Genomic DNA, 25665 nt, shown 5'->3' with positions numbered 1-25665 from the left:
GATTGTTGTTCGATCGCTCAAATATATATGTAGATCATTCACGCAGTGGTTGCGTGAAAGATTCTTTATGGTCTGGAGAGTGTAAATAAATTGTTGCAAGGGTTTGGCAATTTTTGTTTTGGCAAACCTTTGATTGCATTATTGGATAGAAGTATATTTTGGTATGAGCGTTTTTTGATCAAATTTTACCGGGTGTATCAACGATTATTTATCTTTCTATTTATTAATCTTTTTCAAATATCGTTTGTTAAAAGTGTTACTAATTAATTCAAGAAGTATTGGTCGTCTTCAATGTAACAACATAGCACTTTAATGCATACGAAATTGATCCTTGCGACTCGTACCAACAGTTTCGCTACTTATCAAATTTTCAAATCTAAACTTTGTTGCTATAAAAATTATCTCGAGACATAACAGAACAATTTTAATAGTGCTATAGAGTCACCAGTCAATTACAAATGGTTAATATTAAATTACCATCAAAAGATCGTCCTCTAAAATAAATTTGAAATAAAACATTGAAAACAGCAGAGATCTGCCAACAAGAAAATTGATAAACAACTCAGAGAGTACAAAGGGTTAAAGTGCAATCGTGAAGAAAATATGGCAGGACGGTGAGTCGTAGTTTCGGGTAGACACGAAAGGAATGTTTGATCACGATTTGTCTCGAATCTGACGAACGCCGGCCCCGTCCGGCAGATGAGCCATTAGATAATCGTGGATAATTAGCATTTCGAAGGTATCAGACACGTATTTCGTTTTAGCCGCGCGGAACCCTCCGCGCATCTCATTAGAAGGGGTACCCCGGGCATTGTGCGCGTCGATACGCATACTAAGGAATACAAAATATTCATAATAAGACGCGTAAGTGGACGCATTTGCATGCGCGCGTACGCGTTCCGCGCCGCGTCTAATAAGCCTTTTGATGCAATTAACGGCCACGGCACCGGCCGCGGCGGAAGTCGGCCGCCGGAGCCGCCGGAGCCGCCGGCCCCCGGTGGATATCGCCGTTCCTCCTCTCCTAACCATGAAATTCGCTGCGAAATTAATTGCCAGAGATTAAACGTTTCCCAGTGATTTAGAAACTCGTCGCGCCGCGCGCCGCTCGGTTTATGTAACGATTTTTAATCGGCCCCCCTGTCTTAGAGAGCGATACGATGTTCGTCTTTTTATTTCCCCCCCCCCCCCCCCCGATGCTTTTCGAAACTGGCATCCATCTTCCCGAGCTGTCCCGAACAATTTCTACCTCGTTGAATATTTTAACAAACTACGCGCACGTACGTCAGCAACGCTTTCTTTATTAACACCAGTGTTCACGTGGCGCGTCAATTTGACGCATTTTCAATCTCGCATAGAAAAATTTGGATTTATCTCTTGCTATACATAGTTACAATTATCCATTTGAAGAGACGAATGTTTGTCAAAATTGATTTTCTTCTACGCTTTCGAATTTCACAATTTTCTTTATTTTCTTACTTTTGCGTTCATTTGCAAAATCACGTGTTGGAAAACGATAAGCATTGAGAAAAATTCAATGATACTATATTTTAGCTGTAATCATAATGTAAGCGTATTTTAAAATTTAATTTTTGGAAATTGTTATTAGTCGATATTAGCGTAAATATATGTTGAAAAACAAAATCTGTCCGGTGAAAGCAGTGTAGCATATAATATATTACAGATATCTTATATAATTATTCTATATTTCCCAATCTTTTTAAATTTAGACTACAAGATCTTAAAAGAACAAAATTCTAACATTGACAAAGAATAACGAAACAAATATAACGCTATCTACTGGTGCGAACCGAAATTACTTTCTCGCGAACCTAATAATTCAAAGCCAGGGACGTTCCTTTGTCATTTTGAAAGAACGGCGTTGCGTTGATCGGCCGCGCCCCTCGCAGGGAGCAACGGGTTCCGCGAAAACGTCCGTCGCGAATTTATGTTGCGGGGGCCCGGCTAGACAGCCGGTTATTGCAGAAAATCCGAGATATCAGCCGTCTCCGTCCGGGATATCGCCGCTCAATCCGCGCAATTAACGAAGATCCGCGCGTGGCTTTCCATTCGACGTCCCACGCGTTCGAGCTTTGTTTACGGCGCGGCGGCTACCGGCGGGATGCGGCGACGTTATTCCCACCTCCGATCCCTATCGAGCGTCTTGCTGCCCAGAACCGAGATGGCAACCCTTCAACCACCATTGTCGCCAGCGAAAAGACTGACTCCGGAAGCGCTTCTTTTCCGCCGCTTTGTCGAATTCCTAAATGAGTCCGGAGGATGCGCCGGTGTCTGTTTTAACCAGTTTACTGTATAGTAGGGAATCCAACTAAAATTATTTATAATTTTAATTTGTTTGTTTCATTTCGTCTTGAGCTTTAAACATAGTAAAATTTACGAATATAATTTAATACGAATAAAATTTTACGATTATAATTTAATACGAATAAAATTTTACGATTACAATTTAATACGAATAAAATTTCACGATTATAATTTAATACGAATAAAATTTTACGATTATAATTTTCCGTCAGGATTACCGTTTAAATATCAAATTATAGAAGAATTTTACATATGACGGATATAAGCGTCGTGACACAAAATTCTGCCACATCTCCATGACGGATATAGTCGTCAAACACGCTTAACTGGTTAGAACACTCGGACGACGGACCTGGTTAACAAAAATATAATACCTTGACATAACCTTGGCAAAAATATAATTCAGCATTCTTAGGTTCGTTTCTAAGGTTAGGTGTCAGTTATTTTTACCATATTTTTTAGAGTGATCCTATTAGACTTGATCGTTATTTTATAGACTTGAATGAAAATGGTAAAATATAAGCGGTAAAATAGCCATTTGATTATTAATTGTGGCGTTTACTTCTTTTAAACGAAGAACCATATTAAATGAATGTAATTTAATCAGACAATTTAATTCAATTGAAGAGTTAAAAGCCGCGAATGAAGAAGGTGGAACGCAATTTCGCGTAGTTATTTAAAAAAATTAAATAAATCACTACATAGGAGAATGTTAGCGGTTCTAGAAAAGAAAGGAATGTGTACACATTATTGAAATTAAATAAAACATTAAAATTAAATAAAAATCATATTTATTCTGCACGTGTCCTATCATTTTGTCGTACTCGTCTTTTACATAAACAGATATAATTCCTGTAAAAAAAACATAATCAGTGGCTGTTTTCTCACGTGTTAATAAAGAAGGAGCACTGTTTATACAGCTACATGCAAAACCTTTCTATGCATTATTGATTTTGAGAAACGTGAAAAATTTTGGGATGTCCTATCATTTTGTCGCGCAGCGTACAATCGATCGTACGTCCAAGTTCGAGTTCCGATACCGATCCTATAAGAGACACGGTGGATTTTTCGCGCGGGGACGCGGCCTAACAAGGCGCAGCATGTCGACGCAATTTTAATTCCAGAAAATCCCTGTCGGGCGACGCCTATAAACAATTTAATTAACCAGCGGCCGCGTTCTCAGCGTACGCGCGGCGGGCAGTGCATAAATCAAAGCTCCTTTATTTGCCCGGTTCGACTATTAATGAACCGACGGGGCGAAACGGCGTCGGTTTCGGCCGACGAAGACGACTAAATTAAATGAACATCTAAATCGTCGAATCCCGGGGACCACAAATCTCCCGGCTGCCGAAAACGCAACGGGTGCAAAACTCGAGGGCTCCGGACAAGTTGCCGGGGGCCCCGGGACCGCGGGACCGTTCCTCGGGCCGGGGGCCGGGGGCCGGGTACCGGGGCCCCGGCCGGGACGTGAACCGCGCCGCCATAAATTCTCCGGTGAATTCGAAATTCGCTGCACCGGGCCCCGTGCGATCACGCGAGAGCAGGTAATGTCGATGGCCGACTGATCGTTCGAGGATCTTCCACTGCGTGGGACGCCCGGAGATTTCGATGCGTGGAGATTTCGATGCGAAATCGCGATTTCATCTGGCCACCGTTCCGGCCACCTCGTCGCTTCGTGCCTCGAATCCTAGAGAGGATACTCCTTCGCAAAAGTTTCTACTTCGAACACTTGCTGGTCGGATGTTGGTATTTTTTCGAAAATGATGAACCAATCCGGGGATTTGTTAGATTCGTGGTTTGTCGGTGGTGGTTTTTGGTAGGGGTGGGGTTTTCAGTTGTATGGTACTCTTACGTATTCGAAGATAATTTCATTGTGGTTGAAATTTATTTATTGTGTAGGGGTAGATATCTTGCAATAAGATCTGGATGTCTTGAAGATGTTCAGTTTACGTCCATTTTGGTCTGAATGTTTCATGTTCTAAAATGGACGGTTTTAAGATGTCTTATTTGAGACGTTAAGTGGACGTTCAATTTGGGATATTTTTATATCGTCTTGAAGGTATCTGTTAAGGGTCGTCTGTCCTGGAACGTCTTTAAGACGTCTTAACGAAGTCCAAAATGGATTGTCTTTAAAATACGTCTTGGAATCGGAAAAATCGGAATTCTAGAACAGTTTTCTTCGCTAGAGGACTTATAAAGGGTTTACGCCTATCTCTTAGAGGTTTCAGCATATTTGAAAGCACTCTACCCTTTTGTCAGATTACTTATAAGGATTTAAATATATTCGGGAATATTTAAAAAAGTACTACGTCTCTTTGTCAAAGTAAAGCAATAAGAGATTCGAACCTCCTTAACACTTTACCTATAAATCATATTTTTATAGGCTAACCAATAATTTGTTATCTATTATTAAAATAATATATACAATTATTCACAATTGTAATAATTGTATAATAATTATTATACAATTATTTAAATATTAGATACCTTTCTTGATGAATAAGACAAGTGAAATAGATCAAATAAATAATGTTTAATGTTAATGTTATAAAAATTGAAAAATGTTAATAAATTTAACCACCCTACAATGTCATAATGGTCGAATGACCGGTCGGTAAGGTGTTGATAGATGTTCAAGAGTGCACTTGCAGAGTATACATGTCTACGGTATGTCGAAGCCTTTGGTATTATCTGACCAGACGATTCTCCATGTTCAGCGCGTGCATCGTTCAAAGCAGTGGCATCGTTCCGAGCCAGTTTTCCTTCGATCCAGCAGGTGGTAGGTACCCGATGGATTCCGAGAAGCGCAATTTCACGGGGCCGTTACCGCGATTCAAGACGGAAGAATCCCCGCGAGCGGCGCTCGAAAAACTGTCTCAGTTCGTACACTCAATTAGTTCCGGCAGTCTCGTAGCATTCGAGGTGTTCGTCCCCGCATAATAATTCCGTTTGTCACGCCAGTTACGCGCTCTACATAGCCACGGACGGTGCTCCCGCGGCTGCGGCCAGGTAGCCTAATACGGCAGGTATACATTTGCTATCCGTAAATACGCTATTACTCCGTGTAAAAAAGTATGGAGTATATAACGGGTTGCCTCGGACTGCCTGACCCGCCGGCGATTTTTTCGGCGGATCCAGACTGCCTCGAGACTCCTCGGCGAAACCGAGATCCAAAATGGCGGCCGCGTCTCACGGACGTTCGCAGCTAGCTCGCTCGCGGCGGCGGCGATTTTCGCCGGGAAATCGGCGCGGCTCGCACGCTAACGGTCCCAAATCGGCATCGCCCGGTTAACGGGAGCAGAAAGGATCGTTCTGCCGCGTGTGCTCGCCGCGTTAACAAACGGCCCGGTCACCGTCGGTTAACGTCGCATCGGCATCGCGTTGCAATCGTATCGCCTCGCATCGAGGCGTGGCGCGGCGCGGCGCGCGAGCCCGCGTTCAACCAGAGCGTCGCGCGGAACCCCGTTTCCTCCGTCACCGTCGCGAATTAATTATCACGATCGTTCTCGGATTAATTGCCGCCGCGGATCGGCAGGCCGGCCGGCCGGCCGGGCAAGTCTGCTTTTTTACCCAGGCACGCAATTTGTCCGGCAAAACGGCCGCGGCGCCGGACGATCAGCCTCGCGAGACCGCTCCGAGCTGACATTCCTCCGGCCGGAACGAACCGGGGTGGTCATTAACGTCGCTGGACATCTTCGACGTTAATTGTACCGGGACTTCGAGCTCGCCGGGATTTTCGAACCGCGGAAAGTGGAAGTCGCGATCGAGAATGTTGCTCGGACCGATGGTCGCCGTGGTTGTGTGCCACTTTTTGGATTGCTGGGATAGATCTCGAGATTTAACAAGAATGTATTATACATGGCTAAGAGGATATGATATTCCTGGAAAATATCCTCCTCGTGATAGTCTAGATAGCTCTAGGACGTCTCTAAGACGTCTTAAAGACGTCTGGTGCGAGGTATTCGGAATACTTTTAAGAGGTTTCCAATGTCCTAGACATTTTGCAGATGTCTTTAAGATGTCCTAGATAGCATATCCAGATAGCACGAAGACGTTATGAAAGTCCTATGAACGTCTTATAAACGTCCTCTGTTACAGATCAAGAAAGAATCAGATCGACAGAACAAGTTGCAGAACAAGTTTTTCAAGTCGTCTTTAAGACGTGTAAAGGACATCTTATGGACGTTTTATGTACGTCTTCTAGACGTTGTATAAGACGTCTTTAAGACAATTTTTATATCAACCATAGAAACAAAATTCACGTCGTCATTTTTATCTTCTGTTTACGTCGTCCATATTAAAGTTGTATCTAAACGCACTTGTCTGATTTATTTGAAAACATAAAAAACACCTTGACGATATATCTCAAGTGTCCTAAAGACGTCTCTCAGTCGTTAAAACAATGTCCAATTAAAAAAACAAGATGTATTAACCCTTTCATTACGGGTGCAGACTATAATCAGCGTATAATACTATATAAATATAATATACATAATATAATAGAATGCAATACAGTAAAATACATTACAATAAAATAAAATACAACACAATACATTGCAATATAATTCAATATTATACAATACAGTATTATACAATACAATATAATACAATGTAATATAAGACTAAAAATAATCCGTTCCGTGGCGTCACTCCAGCATAGCGGACTAGCTCAACGGAAGGGTTAAATATGTCCATCTCAGAGCTTAAAACTTCCAGACCTAAAATGGACGTCTTTAGGACGTCCGGTGTTCATTGATAATGTACTGAACAGTGCAATGTCTAGCCAGTATATTATTTTCGATTTTGAATTTGAGAGTGGATCCTCGATTCGCCATAGGATCGTATTGCCAAAGCAGAAATGGCAACGCGAGTAAAATGACGGAGCGCTTCCTGCCGATTCGACGCTTGGTAAACACTTTTAGGCGGAACGGCCTTGAATTCCTGCAACGCGCTTGCAAACCACCGCTTGGAATTGTTCACTTTCGCTCGCATCCACGGCAATCTGCGAATCATCGTTCGATTCAGCGAGCCCCGCGTGCGAGCAATCTAATAAAAGATTTTTAAACCGGTAATAAATACCGGGCGCGCGTTGGTTGCTCCTAGGGCTTTCAGGTATCGTCGGCTGTTGGGAATAGAGCGCGGCCAGAGCTTGCGATCGTAGGCTCTCGCGCGAGCAGGTTGCACTCGGCCGAGGTGCTCCCTCGCGCGCGGAAAGAGAGGGTGGCCCCGCCATCTGCATTTGCATTTTTGTTGTCGAGAAGCTTTCTTCGGAGACCGCTAATTCTGTTCCCCGGAGCTGACATATGGTCGATTATTCGCAACAGGATGTCGAAAGTCACGCCGGCCGGCATCGGCGCGCACTGCTCTCCGCGCCGCCATTTACGAAATTCGACGTTGACAGGCGAATGCACTTCCGCTCGTTTCCGGTCGTGGCGAATTTGTTGCGTGAGACGGCCCCGGCTCGTCCGATATTTCTGTATCGCACCGGGCAATCTCTCTCTCTCTCTCTCTCTCTCTCTTTCTCTCTCTGCGAGATCGAACAAAGACCTCCGCGAAACAATAACCACGAAATTCATTTGTTGGCCGCGCGGATCTTCGATTGCGACACTCGCGGAAAATAAATCCTGGCTAATACGTGTCGCTGCGACCACGACGCCGTTGTCAACACCGCGATTTTTTTTTTATTTAACGTTATTTTATTATTACTTAACGTTATTTTGTTATTACTTAACAGTATTTTGTTATTACTTAATTTTATATTTCATTCCTATTATTGATTACATTCTTAATTTTATTTTATTACATTCTTAATTTTATTTTATCACATTCTTAATTTTATTTTATTATTACTAAATATTGTGACGTGGTTATTAACAGTTGAAATATCCGGTTTTTAATTTCAAGATATTGCAAACTATACTAACGTCTTCGAGGGAAATGATGGGATAAATAATATTGCAGCAAGTTGTACAATTTTGCAAAATTTATATAATCACTATATTTTCATTCTTACGAGTAGATTGCGGATCTTTATGCATTTATGGCAGAAATGTATAGATCAAATATGAAACTGTAACGACGTTAGAACAATTTAAGGATAGTGATATATTATCGTCAATTATTCACGATTATTGGAACAAGAAATCCATATTTATATATATTTATGTTCCACGAAATTAATTTGAACAGTTTTCATGCTACATAATGATCTATAGTCTATTTGTGAATTAATGCAAATCAGTCGTTATTACGGCTTGATAGATGCACCATTAGCAATAATTATTAATACCAAAGTTCTAGAGGTCCAAATCGCTATAAGAAAAATTGCTATATCTTTCCTAGGATGCAAAGTATTTAACAATTTACTTTTACGTCAAAGTTCCTACAGCGCACGGGAAAAAGTTAAACAAACGCCTGAAACCACTGTCGTCATCGCGATGTAATCTCGAAGCGAACCAATTATCGATCGAACTAAAAATACTGTAACAGTGGTAGCGCTCGGTGGAACAGAGAGTCAAGTTTGAGGGTTTCTAGGAACAGCTAGGCGACCCCGCAATTAACATTGAGGAAAGAGAAAAAAAAAAGAGCGAGCGAAACGCGAACGTTAGAGACAGCGGTCCACTTCCGGCGGGCGTGGAACGAAATTCTAGCTTTTCCATTAAAACGCAATTATCGCGGACAGCCACCACCCGGCTGAATCATTATCCGCGCGGCGTGGCGAGTCGTAATTCCTTGGGCCACGTGACCGATACCGATTTATCGCGCCGCGAGATCTGGCCCGATAGGATCGGGCTCTTCGGGTGTCTTTGCCGCCGTTGCGGGCCCCGGGGCCGCCCCAATTAATAAACGGCTTGGGAACGCCGCGCCTCGCCTCGCCGCGCGCGCCGCTCGTCGGCTCTGAATGAGCGACGACAACGGCTGATGAATTATTGCTGGCTCATTGTATTACACTTTCGGGCCCCGCGAGATACCGGCCGCGGGAAGCTTGATTAATTCACATCCAACCAGGGATCGTTCGTTAACTTTTCTACGGCTGCGCGTAATCGACTTCAACACTACCGATGCGTTTTCATTCGCGGCTTTATCAATCGCTTTTCGTTGGACGGCTGGAGCTACGCCGGAGATCGCTTCTCGACTAAATAATTTTAACGAGCTGATAGGAACGTAATTTGTTTAAAACGTTTGCGTTATGAGATTATAGATACACGGATTTTAGGGTTGTAGATTTATTTTCTGAAGGATGTAAATGATTGAGGGAGTATTTCACGGTGGAGTGCATGTGGTTTTAATTATGTTAGGGAATTTATTGAGAATAAAGGATTATATATTTTGAAGTTAAATTGAGATGGTTTATTTGTACGTGTTTGAACGATATTTTATATTTTTGGAATGAGAAAGAGTTGAAATTAATAGCGCTCAGTATTTTGAAACAGTTTCGATTTTCTTTTTAAATGTTCTTAACCTCTATGATGGCATAGGTCGATTACTTTTAATTTTTTAAATTGATCGCGTCATTCCGTCATAATTTAATTTAGCATATTTGGCGGAAGTAGACACTTTCAGCTTTTATTTAAGATAAATTGGATAAAAATAGATCTATGGGGACGTATCTTAAAATCCATTTAATATATTCCTTTTACATCATGTATACTCTGTGATGTTAGAGGTCGATTCTTTTAAATTTTTAAAACGATTTTTATAGAAGAAAACCCCTACGGAAATGTATTGCAAAATTCATTTAAATCCTCGCTTTGAATTGACGTCATTTTCCTTATCTTTTCCTAGATATGAGAGGTCAACTCTTTTAATTTTCGAAAATGATCTCGTAATTCTATTGCAATATAATTTACCCTGTCTTAATATAGACACTTTCAGCTTTCATTTAAGCTAATTTTTATAGAAACATCCCCACCGAAACATATTACAATATTCATTTAAATCCTCGCTTTGAATTGACGTCATTTTCCTTATCTTTTCCTAGATGTAAGAGGTCAACTCTTTTTAATTTTCCAAAATGACCTTGTCATTCCATTGCAATTTCATCTACCGCGTCTTAAAGTAGACACTTCCAGCTTCCTTTTAAGCTAAGTTGCATAGGAAAATACATTGTTTTTTAAAGCTATATCGAAGCGACAATCTACCGATAACAACGAAACCAGCAATTATTAAATTTCGTAACCATTTCTTCTTGATATTAACAAGGTGCACATTTATTTGAAATAACACCTTTAATGATCGCCGCAAGAAAGCGAAACAAGATTTGCAGCTTCGTAAAATTCGGCGCACGATATATTCGAGTACGCAACAGCATTAGCAGCGAGCAGAAGCATTTTTGCAGACGTTGGGTTCGGGGCTCGGGGCTCGGCAGGCTCGTGAAGTTGTTTCTTCGAGGCACGAACCCCCGGTTCAAGGTCGATGGTAGGCATTCCAAGGCATTGCTCACCCCCTCGCCGGCTAGGTGTGTATATCACCCACCCAGGAAGCAGGCTAGCATCCCTTCTGCAGTGGAAGCTTCCATTGCTACCCCATGCTGTCTGCCACCCCGGAACTCCACAGCTAGAGCGTATCTACCCTCGAAAATCCATAGTGGACCCACCCTTCCAGGCGCCTGCGCGTCTCCCTGTTCCGTTACAACGACCAACCAACCCACCCGTCTCTCCACCCTCTCCCTCTCTCTCTCTCTCTCTCTTCCTCCGCCGTCTCCTCTCGCCTGGAAGAACGTCAAAGCAAAACGTGCCTCATGCAGCCAGGCCATTAAAGGGTATCGGAAGGGACGAAACGGATACGAGGACGCTTCAATCCAGCCCTCTACCCCTTAGACAGGGTTGGAGGATTCCCTGGGACTCGGGGATGCAGTGGGACACGGGTGTCTGCAACAAAATGGCGCGCGATCCTCGGAAATGGTCTCCGGCTGTCCAGGCTTCGTTGCTTGGAAGCTTCAATGTCCTTCGGAGACTTTTTTCTCCGGAGGGTGGGTTAAATAAAGAGCGGGTTATATAGAGGGTGGGTTTGATAAAGGGTGGCTGGGTGTCTTTGATCATTTTTAGCTACCTGTCTGTAGTTTCGTTCCGGTTTTGAAACCTTTGCACTCGAAACTATTTTAATTCGAAGTCCAAAGTAGTTTCTTCTGGTCTATACTGTAGTTTTTTCTGGTCTATACTGTAGTTTCTTCTGATCTATACTGTAGTTTCTATTTCTTACGACTTTTGGCATTTTGTATGCATGAAATTGAGCCTTGTGATTAGTAAAATAATTACATTTATGATAGTGTTTAAGTATAATCTATTATAATATATTATTACACGATATAACAATTTTTAGTAATGCTCCATGGTCGCCACTCGAGTGCAAAGTTTTATTTTCTTTTATTTTCTTAACTCTAGAAGGACGTTAGAAGGCTGTAATAGCATTTTTAAATTAACAAAATATAAATAAGTATTAAAAACATCGAGGATTTTCCGTCTTCCTAACTCATACTATACTTCATATTTATACCTCGAAAATAATAATCTAGCTTGCAAATGTTCTATAAAAAAAAACATTAATTTCTTGATTTTATAACACTGCTCGAATCACTTCGATAGTTAACCTTTTACACTCGAAAACACTTTCATTCTAAGTCCAAAATACTTTTATATGAGCTAAGTATTTCCACTTTATACGACTTCTTAGTACAATTTAGGCATATAGAATAGAGTCTTTGTATTAATCATATTTTCAACAGTTTATAAATAAATGAACAAATTTGACGACGTGCAAATGTAATTAGAACATCGTATAATTATCTTAACCTCTTAGCTGCGTCAATTTAATTTGCAGATAAATTTTGTTATGCGTTTCATCGATCGCAATAAGTATAATTTTATTGACAGTTATCCTAGAATTATTCTAAACTGTGCGAAATTTATTAATATGTATCATAAGTATTTTAACCTAGACCGTAGGAGAAGTATTTTTCTTGTAAAATGTAAAATTGCCATTTGCTTGTAGCGTGTACACTCGTCGTACGCAGCTAACAGGTTAAGTGGTGCCTCAGAGTCACCGTTCGAGTGCAGAGGGTTAAAGACCAGTCGAATCTCTCTTCGAAAGTTCCCTAACCCTATAGGGGTTTCGATCGTCCCGCCGAACTGTGAACGATCGTCCAGCCTCTGGACGAATAAACCGGCACGCGGAAGCCGGGCGGAGAGCAACCTTGGCTGGAATTCGGCTAGCTGATGGATTCGTGGATGGCGTGCGGAGAGGACTTCCGGCACTCCGGCTCTCTCGGCCGTGTTATTTAATTCCGATCGGTCCGACGGGGAGGGAAGGGGGGGAGGCCGCTAATTATTAACGTCTTTATTTAGACCGGTCACCGATTAGACCTGGCGATCGTAAAAACGGCGTTGCTCCGGCGGGATCGGCGTGTCCCCCCCCCGGAGCAGGGAAAACCGGGCGATCGAAGGCGGGCTTCGTTGCCAGCCGGGGACGGAAAATTGCCGCGGGAGCCTTGGGGTAACGATCGCGATAACGTGGCCGGCCATTAAACAGCCGCTGAAGTATGCGCGCACATTTCGAGTGCGTAACCGTGTTACGGTTCGCGGAGCCGACACGCATCTACGCAACCGGCTCTAATATTAGCCGCCCGATGGAGAGAGACTATTCGGTGGGGTCGAACTACTTGACACGTTGTCACCTGGCCGGGCGATCGCGACGCGATCCCCAGTCGATTCGTTCTGCCGATTCGTTCTGCCGATTTGTTACTACCGTTTCGTTACCATTGCTGCGAACTCCGTTACCTTCGTACGCGTTATACGTCGCGGCATTTTATACGTTCACTACGCTATTTACAATTGCGACCTGGTTATCTGGCATATGCAATAATACAATTGCGACGACACGAGTTGATCGACGGCTCGATCACAATTGTCGACTGTCCGTCGGCACAACCGTTCCGTGACGCAACCCCTATCTTCAGCTTATTTTCTAAGGGGTTGTCCACTTCAGGGCAGTATCACATTACGGCGACTTTACCAGGACAATTCGCCGTGACGCTACTGTTTCGTTACTACCGATTCGTTGCCGCCGATGGTAGTTCACGGGGGATGAAATCCACTTGGCATTTTGCAAACCGCTCTATCCACGCGGAACGCCGTGCCGAGCTTTCAATCTTTGCGAGCCAAGCTCCGATAATTATTAACCCTTTGCACTCGAATGATAACTATGAAGCACCACTGGAATTATTCCATTACGTTTCAACATAATTTTCATAACAATAGAGTTTAGATTTATAAAATTGTTGAGCAGTGAAACAAGAATCAATTTCGAATTCATAAAAATGCATAAAAGTATTTCTTAAAATAAAAATTCTATGATGCAGGAAAATTATTTCAGATTTACAGTTTAAATTTTTATAATTTAAATTAGTGCAAAGGGTTAACCCCCTTGGCACTCGAGAACTATCAATGAAACGCGTAATAAAATTTATCTTCAAAATATATCGACACAGCTAAGTGGTTAATAAAATATTTGTTGATTATACGAAAATTGCCTTCCATTATCACAAGAAAAAACGAAATTACTTTGCGAACAACCCAATAAAAAGAAATCAATAATACTCACATTTAGTAGACCTTGGAATCTTTGTCACGAGCGAACTCGTTATTACAGTGCAAAGGGTTATAATGTAATGAAATTTAGTTTCTTGATCACTTAGATATGTTTTCATAAAACTGCATCCTTATCCAAAAATTTGCCGTCCTCGGCGCACACCGTAACTCAATCCTTGCCGTACGGTTAGACCGTATCGATCCTGCCACGGTATGGATCAAAGTCTGCCGTAGTCAAAGGGTTACCAAAGACAGCGGGATAGTCCATAGCAGTAGATCGACGCGTAATCGTCGAAATACCTTCGCCGGCCATTATCCAAGGGCATCTGCGGCACGGTCAGGCTGACGATTACGAATAAAAGTACCGCGCCGCGGCGGCTAATTACTCGAAGAATTACGATCCGCGTTCCGTGATTACTTGTTGCCGCGGCCCGCGATTAAAATAATTATTCTAACTGCCTCGAACGGCGTCGACGAAATTCAATAATCTCCGCGGCGCAACGCGGCGCTGTAATTCCGGGTTTAACGGGCGTCGGGGATCGCGGATGCAACGATGTTCAACCCCTCGGCGACCAATGGCGTTCGCGAGACAGAAGCGCCGCTTCCCGGATTAAACGAATCTTCGCGCGGATCTAAGACGAAGAAATCGTTTGACGACCCTGCGAGGCCGATCGGAACCTCGCGGGAAACGAGTTGCGAGCGCGGAGAGGAAAAAAAAATCGCATCGAAATAATAATAATAACAAGAGAACGAAAACAGGTGAGGAGGGATGGAGGGATGGGGGGGAGACGAGAGATTGCGTTGTAATTATGGCATTGTCGCATTGGTTTTATTCTCCAACGATTCCCAGCGAACTTGCAGTTTTTTTCAGCGTGCATTGAAATGCAGTTTTTTCTGCCGGGCAAAGTGCACGGCTCGCGGCGTGCGCAGCTTTCTTCCCACGGCGGGGAGAACAAAAGTCGGGTTACATAAACGCGCGTCCCGTTCATTGGCTGCCCGGCCACATTGTTCTAGGAAATCTATAATTTTCGTTCCTCTTTATCCGTTTTTTCTTCTTTTTTTTCATCCGTACGTCATCGTCGTACAGTCATCGAGATAACAGGAGAGTCATCCGATCCGCGCGCGTTCCACTGACCCCCCCTGCGACGGCGGCAAGCCGCGGTTATCTTGAATCATACCGGCGAACGTTTCCGAGCGTTTAGCGCATTGTTCGGCCGCGAAACGGATACGCGGATACCACATTGTCATTGGCGCACGCTCATCCGATCGGTATGCCTGCCCCCGCGAATCGCCACGAATCATTCGGTTTAATAGCTACGATCGTGTGTGAATTTTGATCGAATCACCTGTCACCGGTGGTTCCGTCAACGACGCGTCGTTGCGATCCGGTGAACGTCGGGTTTCGTTCAGAGAACACGGATTTTGAGCGAGAATCGAACAGACGCTCGATTTGTTGAACCCTCGGCGAAGAAAAAAGAAAACCGGCGCGGCGCTCTATCTTCGATCACCTGCTCTAATGAATGTTCGTCGAGACATTATCTAACCTGGCACGGAAACAAGGAGCGAAAGAATTAAGGTCGAACTAAATCGTTCGATCTTCTTCGGTCTGTTAACTCCTTCTGCCGGCAAAATTTGAGAAATGGATCGGCTGCTCGGATTTCTTTTTAATTTATTCAATCGTTTTCTGTCGAGGTGAAACAACGTAATGAAAGCGAAACAATGGGAGGATTGTGGGCGATGGGAATGATAGCGGTGAAAGGTCAGAGAATAGCGATGGTTAAAGGGTAGCGACCATTGCGAGCGAGAATAGAGAGTTTGACGACACTTGTTTTGGAGAAATTAATACTTTATTGGTTGGTAGTATATTAATTATGGTAACTAGCAATTTGGTATCTATTATTGAAGGAAATGTGTTGGATTGTATTATTGCAAGGTTCAGTATTATTACACATTCTTTTAAATATCATTCATTTAAATACCTAACAATTTATTATATACCTAAAATTTAATATTTATGTAAAATAAATAAGATATATAACTTGTATAAAAATATAATAGACATAGAAACTAAAATTTACCGTTTAGCTACTGTGAGTTATATCAATATAATTATATAATTTTTTAAATATCAGATTCCTTTTGCAATGAATATAATAAATAAGATAAATAAAATAGTAATGGAAACTAAATTTTAACACTGAGCTCCAATATTATTCTATAACTCTTTAAATATTGGATACCTTTCGCGATAAATAAAATGAATATAATAGGTAAAACAAATATCATTTAATGCCAATGTTATAAAAATATAAAAATGTTAGTGGATTTAATGTTCAAGGCAGAATGACCGGTGGGTAAAGTGTTAAAAATAGAGGTGTGGGGAGTACAGTAAATTCTCTGAAATTGTCCCTTAAAAGAGATTACGATTGCTCGAGTCTCGCGATTTATTTTAATAATTCTTGATAATCGGCGGCTACAAAAACGTGTCCCGTGACTCGAATAATCGTGACTTCCTTTCCCAAACTGTCCACTTTTGTTTAGAAGCCGAGGGGACAATTTCAGAGAATTTATCGTATCCTGTGGCGGAATGACTCCTGCGTGTAAGAGTGCCACGGAAAAGAAACGAAGCGCGCGTCGATCAGTCTCGTAATAGCACACAAAGTAATTTGTGGCTAGATGTAACAACATACGATCGTGTTCGATCATTGCGGAAGTATTAACCCTTTAAGAAAAATGCCTAACAAGAGGATAATTGAGCCATTTATTTCGAAAGCGGTCGAAGTCCGATTATCTTGAAATACCGATACCTGAGGATTTTCCGTGTTAATAACCTTAAAAATATTTATTCATTTATTTACTTCATTTATTTACGAGCTTCAAAGCCCACTCGTATGATATACGTAGATAAAAACTACTATGGAGGCAAACATTTTAGATTGTTAGTATAGTCTGTAAGTTTCCATATTATTAAATATTTTTGAAAATGTTAGATGTTAGATGAATTTCGCAATGCATAAAATAATTAAAATAAAAATTAAGTAAATAAAGTAGGCGAGATAAAGTAAACCGAATAATAATATCGTTTAATGCAAATGTAAAATTGTGGAATAATATTAAAATTTATAAAGCTTCAAAAGAGGAGCCCCTCCCAATTTTGTATTAGCTCCTCCTCCATCCAGGTTGGTCCATCCCACTTCTATGCAAGTTCCTCCCTTTTTCGGTGTTGGCCCACCCATTTTGGGTTAGCTACTCTCCTTTTAAGGTTGATGCCTTCCAGATTTGTATTAACACCTCCGATTTTTGGGTTAACTTGTCTCCGTTAAAAAGTTTTCTCCTCCTTCTTTGGGTTTAGCCCCTCCTAGTTTCATATTAGCTCCACCCCTTCTGATTTGGCCCCTCCTACTGTTACATTATGCCACGATTTCTTCGCTTTCAATCCGTAAAAGCTGAAGAGAAGATCTTATAAACTAAATTAACGAAATACAACGTAAAGAATAAAACAAAGTAGTAATAATAAGCATATAAACTTAGAAAATCAATTGAGGGATAAGAGAAACATATTTTTGTATCTACATTATCTTAAATATATTTTAAATATTAACCCTCCGATGACCGACAAGGTCCCTGGGGACCTATGACGTTTTCAACGATGCGGCATTTTAATACGGTTCGTCCGAACAGCCGCAGCTTTCATGACTTTTATAAATGGGATGTCTGGAAGCAATTACAATCGTCATCGATACGATTTCGTGAAATTTTTCATCATTACCGTCGGGTTGAAGTCATTTATGGCGTCGATGCCCGACAAGGTCCGCAGGGACCTTGTGGGTAATTCCATGTAATTTCTTCTTGTCTTTTAGTCGTGGAGGTATTTTCGTGTAATTTGTTCGTGTTTTATGGTTTGGACGATTGTCGAGGAAGTGGTGCACTTCGAAAAAATAAGTGATTGTAAACGAATACACACGTGCACGATCGGCACAGCGCGGCGGTGATGCGCTCATTTGCCTCTGTATAAAGCAGCAATGAGTAAAAATCGTTTTCACGCCATCAACAGAACTATTCGATTTGATAATAGTAATACCCGCGCAGCATGGCTACGTGAAAGTAAGACGGCTGCTATAGATGACATATGGACAATGATGATGGCTAATTTGGAAAAAGCGTATATACCACATGAATCGATGACTGTTGACGAACAATTGTTCCTGCAAAATATGGTATAAAAGTGTGGTGGCTCTGCGATTCCGAATCATATTACCCATTGAAGGGTATGATTTATGGCGGAAAGCAGCCTGGTGAAGAGCGTGAAGTAAATCAAGGACAACGAGTTGTCTTGAATTTGGTGCAGCGGTATGAGAAAAGCGGACGTACCATTTATGCTGATAATTTTTTTTCAACCTTGGAATTGGCATTGTATTTGAAGTCAAAAGAGTTGGCTTATGTTGGCACCGTAGGCAGCAACAAAAAATGCGTGCCACCTGCTTTTGTAAAACACAGATCACGAGAAATATACAGCACACTGTTCGGATTCTATCAAGGAGATGTTTCACTGTGCTCCTACGTTCCGAAAAAGAACAAGGCTGTTTTGTTGTTGTCAACTCAGCATTATACAACCAGAGTTCAGGATATCAACCCGAAAAAAAAACCAGAAGCTATTCTCGACTACAATGCCAGTAAATGCGGTGTTGACACAATGGACCAAATGTTGGGTACATATTCGTGTAAACGTGCAACAAAACGATGGCCACTAGCCATGTTTTACAACATCGTTGACATTGCTGCACTCGCATCATTCATTATCCATGATGAATTGATCACCACTTCGCAGTCAGACAAACGACTGTATCTTTTTCTTTATTATCGGAACAGGTACCACCACCGAATACAGATACCGCACCACCATTGGCACTACGTCGTAATCGACCATCTTGTCGTTAGTGTTGTCGAGTCGAATAAGCAACGCAAGAATGCTTATATCTGCTTTCTTTGCCGAATTCCTGTATGTGTTGAGCATTCCACTGTTTTAAAAAAATGCAATACTTCTAGCGCTACAGACGCAGTAGCCACCGAAGCATCACCAATAAATTAAATATAATATTGTTATTATTTTATTCTTATCTGCCCAAATATATATCCATACACATTTTGCAACATAGGAACAAACATAGGAACACAAAAGATTGAAATAGCACTATTACGGTTAACAATAAAAACTATTATATGTATCTCACGCCATATTAATAGAGAAGGTCCCTGGGGACCTTGTCGGGCTTTGACCGTTGAAAAAGTTGTCGGTCATCGGAGGGTTAAACACGAATATTTTTCAAACATCTCAAAATTATTTTTAAAATCATACAGATAATCAGTGTGACATGAATTCGACAAAGTAAAGCATATATTATTTTTTGAAATTAAACAATCGCGTCAATATAAAAACATATAAAAATTACTTAATCCGCACTTGTCAGACGGTGAGATAACTTTCCTACTTGTTGTAAAAACGTCCATAAATTCGCCTGAGAGGTCATATCCGAATGCAACGGGTTAAAATAGCAATCTCGACGTTTCCAAAAAATAGAGTTTGCGTCACTTTCTAAATAATCTCAGTAATCTTCACCGAGCGTATTCACAATCGGGACAATATTCGAGCCGACACGCGAACGATGACAGAAATAGAATCTCTTACATCGCGGCATTGTCCGACCCGGAAGGAACCCACCGAAAACGAGAAGTTGGTCGATGGTGAAGAGCGACGGGGCCATGGATTTAAAAACTGGAGCCATAACCGCGCCGGCCACGGCCCACGTGGCACTCCTTAGCTCTCGTCCTCGTCCCAATAATTAACTGTGTTTTGCACGCGGTCGTCGCGCGCGCGCTCTCTCTCTCTCTCCCTCTCTCTCCTCGCGAAGAGCGGGAACAAAAGGCCGACCGGGGTCCTAATGGTATCTGAATGAGAGACTATTCCACGAGGACCTCCGTCGCTCCTCGTCCCGGATAATGGATTCGGTGTCATCTAATAATTAATAGAGTTCTTCTCGGCGCTGCCGCGCAGACGCGCTGCCCGCGTCCCGTCCACGGCCCCGGCAATCTCATTCATCACGCTTTCTAACCCCTAAGCATTTTAATTAAGGCCACGCGTTGTTTTTCTCTCTTTTTCCGCGTCTATCCCCCCCTCCCCCCTCTCTCTCTTTCTCTCTGCTTCTTTTTTTTTCCGCGGCCGTGCCTCCCTTTTTCCCGGCATTTCCAGGCTGTACGGGAATTTCGCTGTTTCCTCGAACGCGGCTCCGTTGCCGGGCATTAATTGACTAATTCGTAGCCGTTCGGCTCGCGCGATTATCATTCGTAATTGTTGTGCCGGGATCGGAAGTAATAGGGACGAAGTTAATGATGTGGTATGTCATTTGTGTTTTAGATGTAGCGAAATATAAACAGGTGTCTAGATATAGTGGAGTATAGATATTTAGGTATTGTAATGTATATAAAAATATTATAAAATATATAAATGTATATGGTAAATATATAGTAACAATCATATATATTTATAGTAAGAATGTAGTTTGAAATTTGTAATCTAGATACAATAAAATATAAATGGATATTTAGACACAGTGAACTATCTGAAAAATCTGGACACAGTGAAATATATAAAATAGTAAATATGTAATCTGTAATTTACAATCTGGATATAGTAAAATAGCATACAATATTTAATTTTAGAACAATACTAGGATCATAGTAGGACATTATTAGGACCTTATTAGGATCATTCCAGGTCTATAGTAGGACTATGCAAGGACTGTACTAGGATTCTACTAGAACAATACTAGAATTATACTAGGATCATATTATGATCGTAGTATGACCATATTAGGATCATACTAGGACTGTACTAGGACTAAACTGGGACTATTCTAGGACAATACTGTTTTTAGTAGAACCATATTAGGATCACAGTAGAACCATATTAGGATCATACTAGGACTATACTAGAATCATAGTTGGGCTATATTAGGACTATACTAGGACTATATCAGGGCCATAGTAGGGCCATGCTAAGGTCATAATTGGGTCATAATAAGTCCATAGGTCCCTCCCCATCCCTGCGTGCCATCTTTTCGTAGAGATACAGCACGCTCAGGCACGTAGCGCTATTGCCCCGTGGTAATTCGAGATAAGAACTGGTCCCGGATCGTAGCAACCCGTCCATCTGGTCCTGCAGGATTCGAAGGATAGGTCGGTTGTTAAAACTTGTACCTATGTATATACGCGTACAATAATAATTACTGCTAAGTACAGGGTCGAGCGGCGCGGTGTCTTTGACGGGCAGTTCCGTACTGGTCCGGTATGGGGTCCCATTCCCACGGCGAGCGTTTCAATTAAACAAACGGTCCGAGTCTCATTTATAAGCGATTCGATTTTCCGTGTCCACGTTGACGAAGCCCAATGGCGTCGCATTTCCACGGTCGTCTACTAGACAATCGCGACGCAGGGAAACTGAACGCACGATCGATGGATAGACGATCGATGATACCGTCCGCGGGACTTTCCCCTCAATGTTCGCTTTCTTCGAGTTTTACTGGTGGTGCAGGGGAAGACAAGCAGACGCGTCTATTGCGATGAAATTAAATCTTGGTAAGATCGGCCGGAAAGAATCGCTTTACGAACGCTTTCTAAAATGAGTTATTCGTGGAGACAGGCACGACAAAGCTCGTTATTAGAATCGAAGAAATGAACCCGTAGCAACGGATCACCGGCAGTAATTTTCTTCCGATTTTGCACGAAGAAATTCTTCAATTTCTCCAGGATTTTTCTAAAACGTCTTGCGAAAACAGGTCCTCGACTCGATCGTTCTAAATAAATTCCTCCGGGTAATACGGTCTTTCGTCGACGCACCTGCGTAACCGCAGAGATAAATACTCGAGGCGATATTTTCAGCAACGGAAGCGAGAGACTGCCTCACAGTTCCTCCAGGAATTTGTTTACGAATCTCCAGGGCGTTTACGCCAATGCCGGCCAATCAGGTCTCCATGTGGTACCGCAGTTGTCAATTGCCAGTCGTCATAATCTGACGATCCTCGTTTTTTACGTTTCGTAGCGGGGAAGCGAAAGCAGATATATCGAAGGAGAGAGAGAGAGAGAGAAAGAGAGAAGAGAACAGACCCTGGAGAGGGAGGCTGGCGGAGGGAGGCCGGCGCAGATGGGCGAAATACTTAGTAATAACTATACTTATCCGAAAGAATCCCGGCTGTGTTGAGTGGGCTAATCGGTCCGCAGGGTTTCGCCGCGTGTCAATCAACCCCCGGTCGTCTTTAATTATCGAAGATCGGCTCGGTCGCAGGCCGCCTGTTGTTCGGCCCACGGAGGTGGCCGCCGATACCACGGGCCAGCGGAATTCCTGAAACCAGTCGAACGCGGGGAGGCCGGAACGATTATCTCGATTATTCTGGCTAATTAAGGCACGGTGATACATTGTTGCCTCGCTGTCTTCCCCTCTTCGCCGGCCGAAGAAAATTCTTCGGGCACTCTCGTTGAACGGGGCTCGGACTCTGCCAGCCTCGAGAACTCGTACGACTCTGCTTCATCTTCGAGAAATGAATTTTAATGTCATTTCCATCACGGAATTATAGAGAATTTCCCGAAGCGTCGAGGTCGATTTATCGCTGGAAAAGAAATTTTCATATAAGGGGTTCTTTCTGTCTTCAAAAGGTATAGTTTGGTACTGAAATTGTGGCAGATTAGTCGACATTATATTATATTATACTGTACTATATTATATTATATCACATTATATAATATTATACTGCACTATATTATATTATACTGTACTGTATTATGTTATATTGCACTATATTATATTATACTACACTATGCTATACTACACTACACTATACTGCAATATACTGTACTACAATATACTATATTATATAACATAGCATATTATATTATATTATACTGTACTATATTATATTATATCACATTATGTAATATTATACTGCACTATATTATATTATATGATACTGTACTGTATTATATCATATTGCATTATATTATATTATAGTACACTATGCTATACTGTACTACAATATACTATATTATATAACATAGCATATGTTATTATATTATACATATTATAAACGGAAATGAAGCAAATCAGCGGTAAAACTATTGCTATAAATTAATTTTTATAATTGTAAAGATTAAATTAATTTCCGTTATTTGCGATGCAACAGCACCGAATACAATAGAAACTATTAAGAATAAACGAAGAGAATTGTGATCTCCATCGATACACCCCGCTAGATATTCGCGCAGTAGGCGAAGTTAGCGAAACAATTAACGAACGACAACGATTCGTTTTGTTGCAGTTTAAAACCACCGCAAAAGGATGGCGTGACGAAGTCGAACCCCAGTAAACGACATCGGGAACGGCTGAACGCAGAATTGGACACGCTGGCGTCGTTGCTTCCGTTCGAGCAAAACATCCTCAGCAAGCTGGACCGGCTCAGTATCCTCAGACTCAGCGTGAGCTATCTGCGAACGAAAAGCTACTTTCAAGGTAAATTATCCACTAATTTCTACGTCATTACCGACACGTACGCGGCGGATGATAGAGATCCTGGAAAGACACTGTTGCGTCAACGATTTTGCGTCGATTGTAGCAATTGCGATCGGTAACCGTACTGTTTGCACTATTTAAACGAGTTTAATGCAGAGATCGTGGTTCGGTGAACTTTTTTATTCGGATGATGGATGAGAGATCAAGAGGTTCGCATTTTATTTGAATTGATGGAATAATTTGTGGTGGAGAATTGATTATTGTTGTTCGGAGAAAGTATTTGAATACTATAGGTATTATAACGTAGAATTTATTATTATCTATATTATATATATGTATAATATAATATAGATAATAGCTACATTTTATTATATTATTGTCTACTGTTGTCTATTATTATATATATTATTATTTATTCTATATATTGACAGATAGATAGAATTATAAATATTATAGATTATATAATATTACTATAGATAAATATTCATTCGAATTGTTACTAACAAATCCGAGTTCTAACACTGATGACATCAAAATTACAATTATCACTATGTATCATACTGAATCATTGTTGACAATACTGATTTAATTAATCCTCAATATCCTAGAAAAGCGTTGCTTTATCATTTGATACGCATTCTCGATCTATAAAACCGCGGCTTCTTATTATCTAGTAATCGCTATATTTCACTTTTGCAAGAAAGTTCAAAGAAGACGCTATTTTGACAGAGTCGTTCGTTCAAAACTCGTTTCCCGTATCCGAACGACGTTGCACATCGGGATGCATTAGCATCCGACAACATCCGCCGCAGCACGCGAAGCTGTCGTTACTCTCTCTCTCTCTCTCTCTCCGCGGAAACAATAAGACTCAAAAACAATGGCGGCGGTTCTTCCGCGATTCGCCAAACTTGCTCGTGGTCTCAGACAAAACTATTGTGCCACGGCCGACTATTGTTACGCCGCTGGGAAATTTATGGAATTTTCTTAAATAACGAAATGAAAAGTGTGCTCTCGTTTTCGCAACGATCCACTCGAAAGCCAATTCATTATATTATGAAATATTATCGGATATTGTAATTGTTATCCAGTTAGATGATTGTTAATATAGACGAGCTTAATATATGTTTTGTAAATAATATAATAATATGATAATATAATGGATTTAATAATATAGTAGCATAATAATAATTTTCTATGTTGCTAATAATCTTGCCATCGATGCATTTTTAAATCCTCAACAAGTAAATGAATAAATAAAAAAGTGAGTAAATAAATATTATATTTATATAAATTAAATATTATATTTTTTATAAATTATTATATTTTTAATATTACATTGACGGCATTGATAATAATTGAAAACCTAGACAATAATTAATAACATTGGTAATAATTGATCACATTGGTACTAATTGATAACACTGGTAACAATTAATAACATCGAAGGAAACATATAAATAATAAATATCGTGTATTGATTTCGCATTAACAGAAAAAGGAAGAAACTTATGGGACACCCTAATAATAACTAACAAAACTGTTCCTCTTTCGGCAATATATAAATATTTAAAGGAACGTGCTCACCCAATAAACACAGATTTTCCTTTTCCCAAGCGATCATAATCGAAGAAAGCTGCCAGTCGTCATAACCGGGGAAGAGAACGCGAAGGGGGTTGAAACGGCAAGCGCGGCAGTGCTCCCGCCGCAGGATTAGCAAGGCTCTCGAATCGATAGCCAGTAAATCCGGCGTTAAAAAAGATAAGCCGGTCCGCGGGGGGCTATTACAAGAAACTCGCTCATTTGGCCGAAGGTTGTAATTTCAGTACAAAGAAGACTTTATAATCCGTTCGTGACCCGGAATCGTAACATCGGCGCAGCGCCCATTTGCATTGCTTATTCATAATTAGTCAAGATATCCGGCGCAGCTATGACATTTTTAAATTTTTTAGGTCAGCCCAGATATCATGCGGGGGTCCCTCAACCACCACCCCCCCCCCCCCCCCCCCCCCCCCTCTCGCGAGTTTCAGATCGAACTCCGATAATACTTCGCCGCCGATCCAGCCTTCAGCCGTCCGTTCTGATTACGTTTAGGTGACCGCCTCGCCTCGCCTCGCCTTGCCTCGCCTTGCCTCGCGCCGCGGCCACCCATGGGCCGCGATAACCGTCTATTCGTACCAGGAGTTATTTATCGGCCGTGGGAGG

At 41.5% G+C, this 25665-nt stretch overlaps 1 protein-coding gene across 1 annotated transcript in view; it reads left to right on the top strand.

Moving 5' to 3' along the window:
• LOC144470904 (uncharacterized) overlaps positions 1 to 25665 on the top strand; it is a 270353-nt gene that overhangs the window by 54428 nt on the left and 190260 nt on the right. Inside the window, exon 2 of the mRNA XM_078182495.1 lies at positions 23273 to 23463. Coding sequence (XP_078038621.1) covers positions 23273 to 23463 — 191 coding nt within the window. The remainder of the gene's footprint in view (positions 1 to 23272; positions 23464 to 25665) is intronic.

This window comes from Augochlora pura, chromosome 6 (genome assembly GCF_028453695.1).
Source record: "Augochlora pura isolate Apur16 chromosome 6, APUR_v2.2.1, whole genome shotgun sequence".
NCBI classification, from domain to species: domain Eukaryota; kingdom Metazoa; phylum Arthropoda; class Insecta; order Hymenoptera; family Halictidae; genus Augochlora; species Augochlora pura.
Note: the sequence above shows the minus strand (reverse complement) of the source record. Positions and strands in the feature narration are given on the sequence as shown.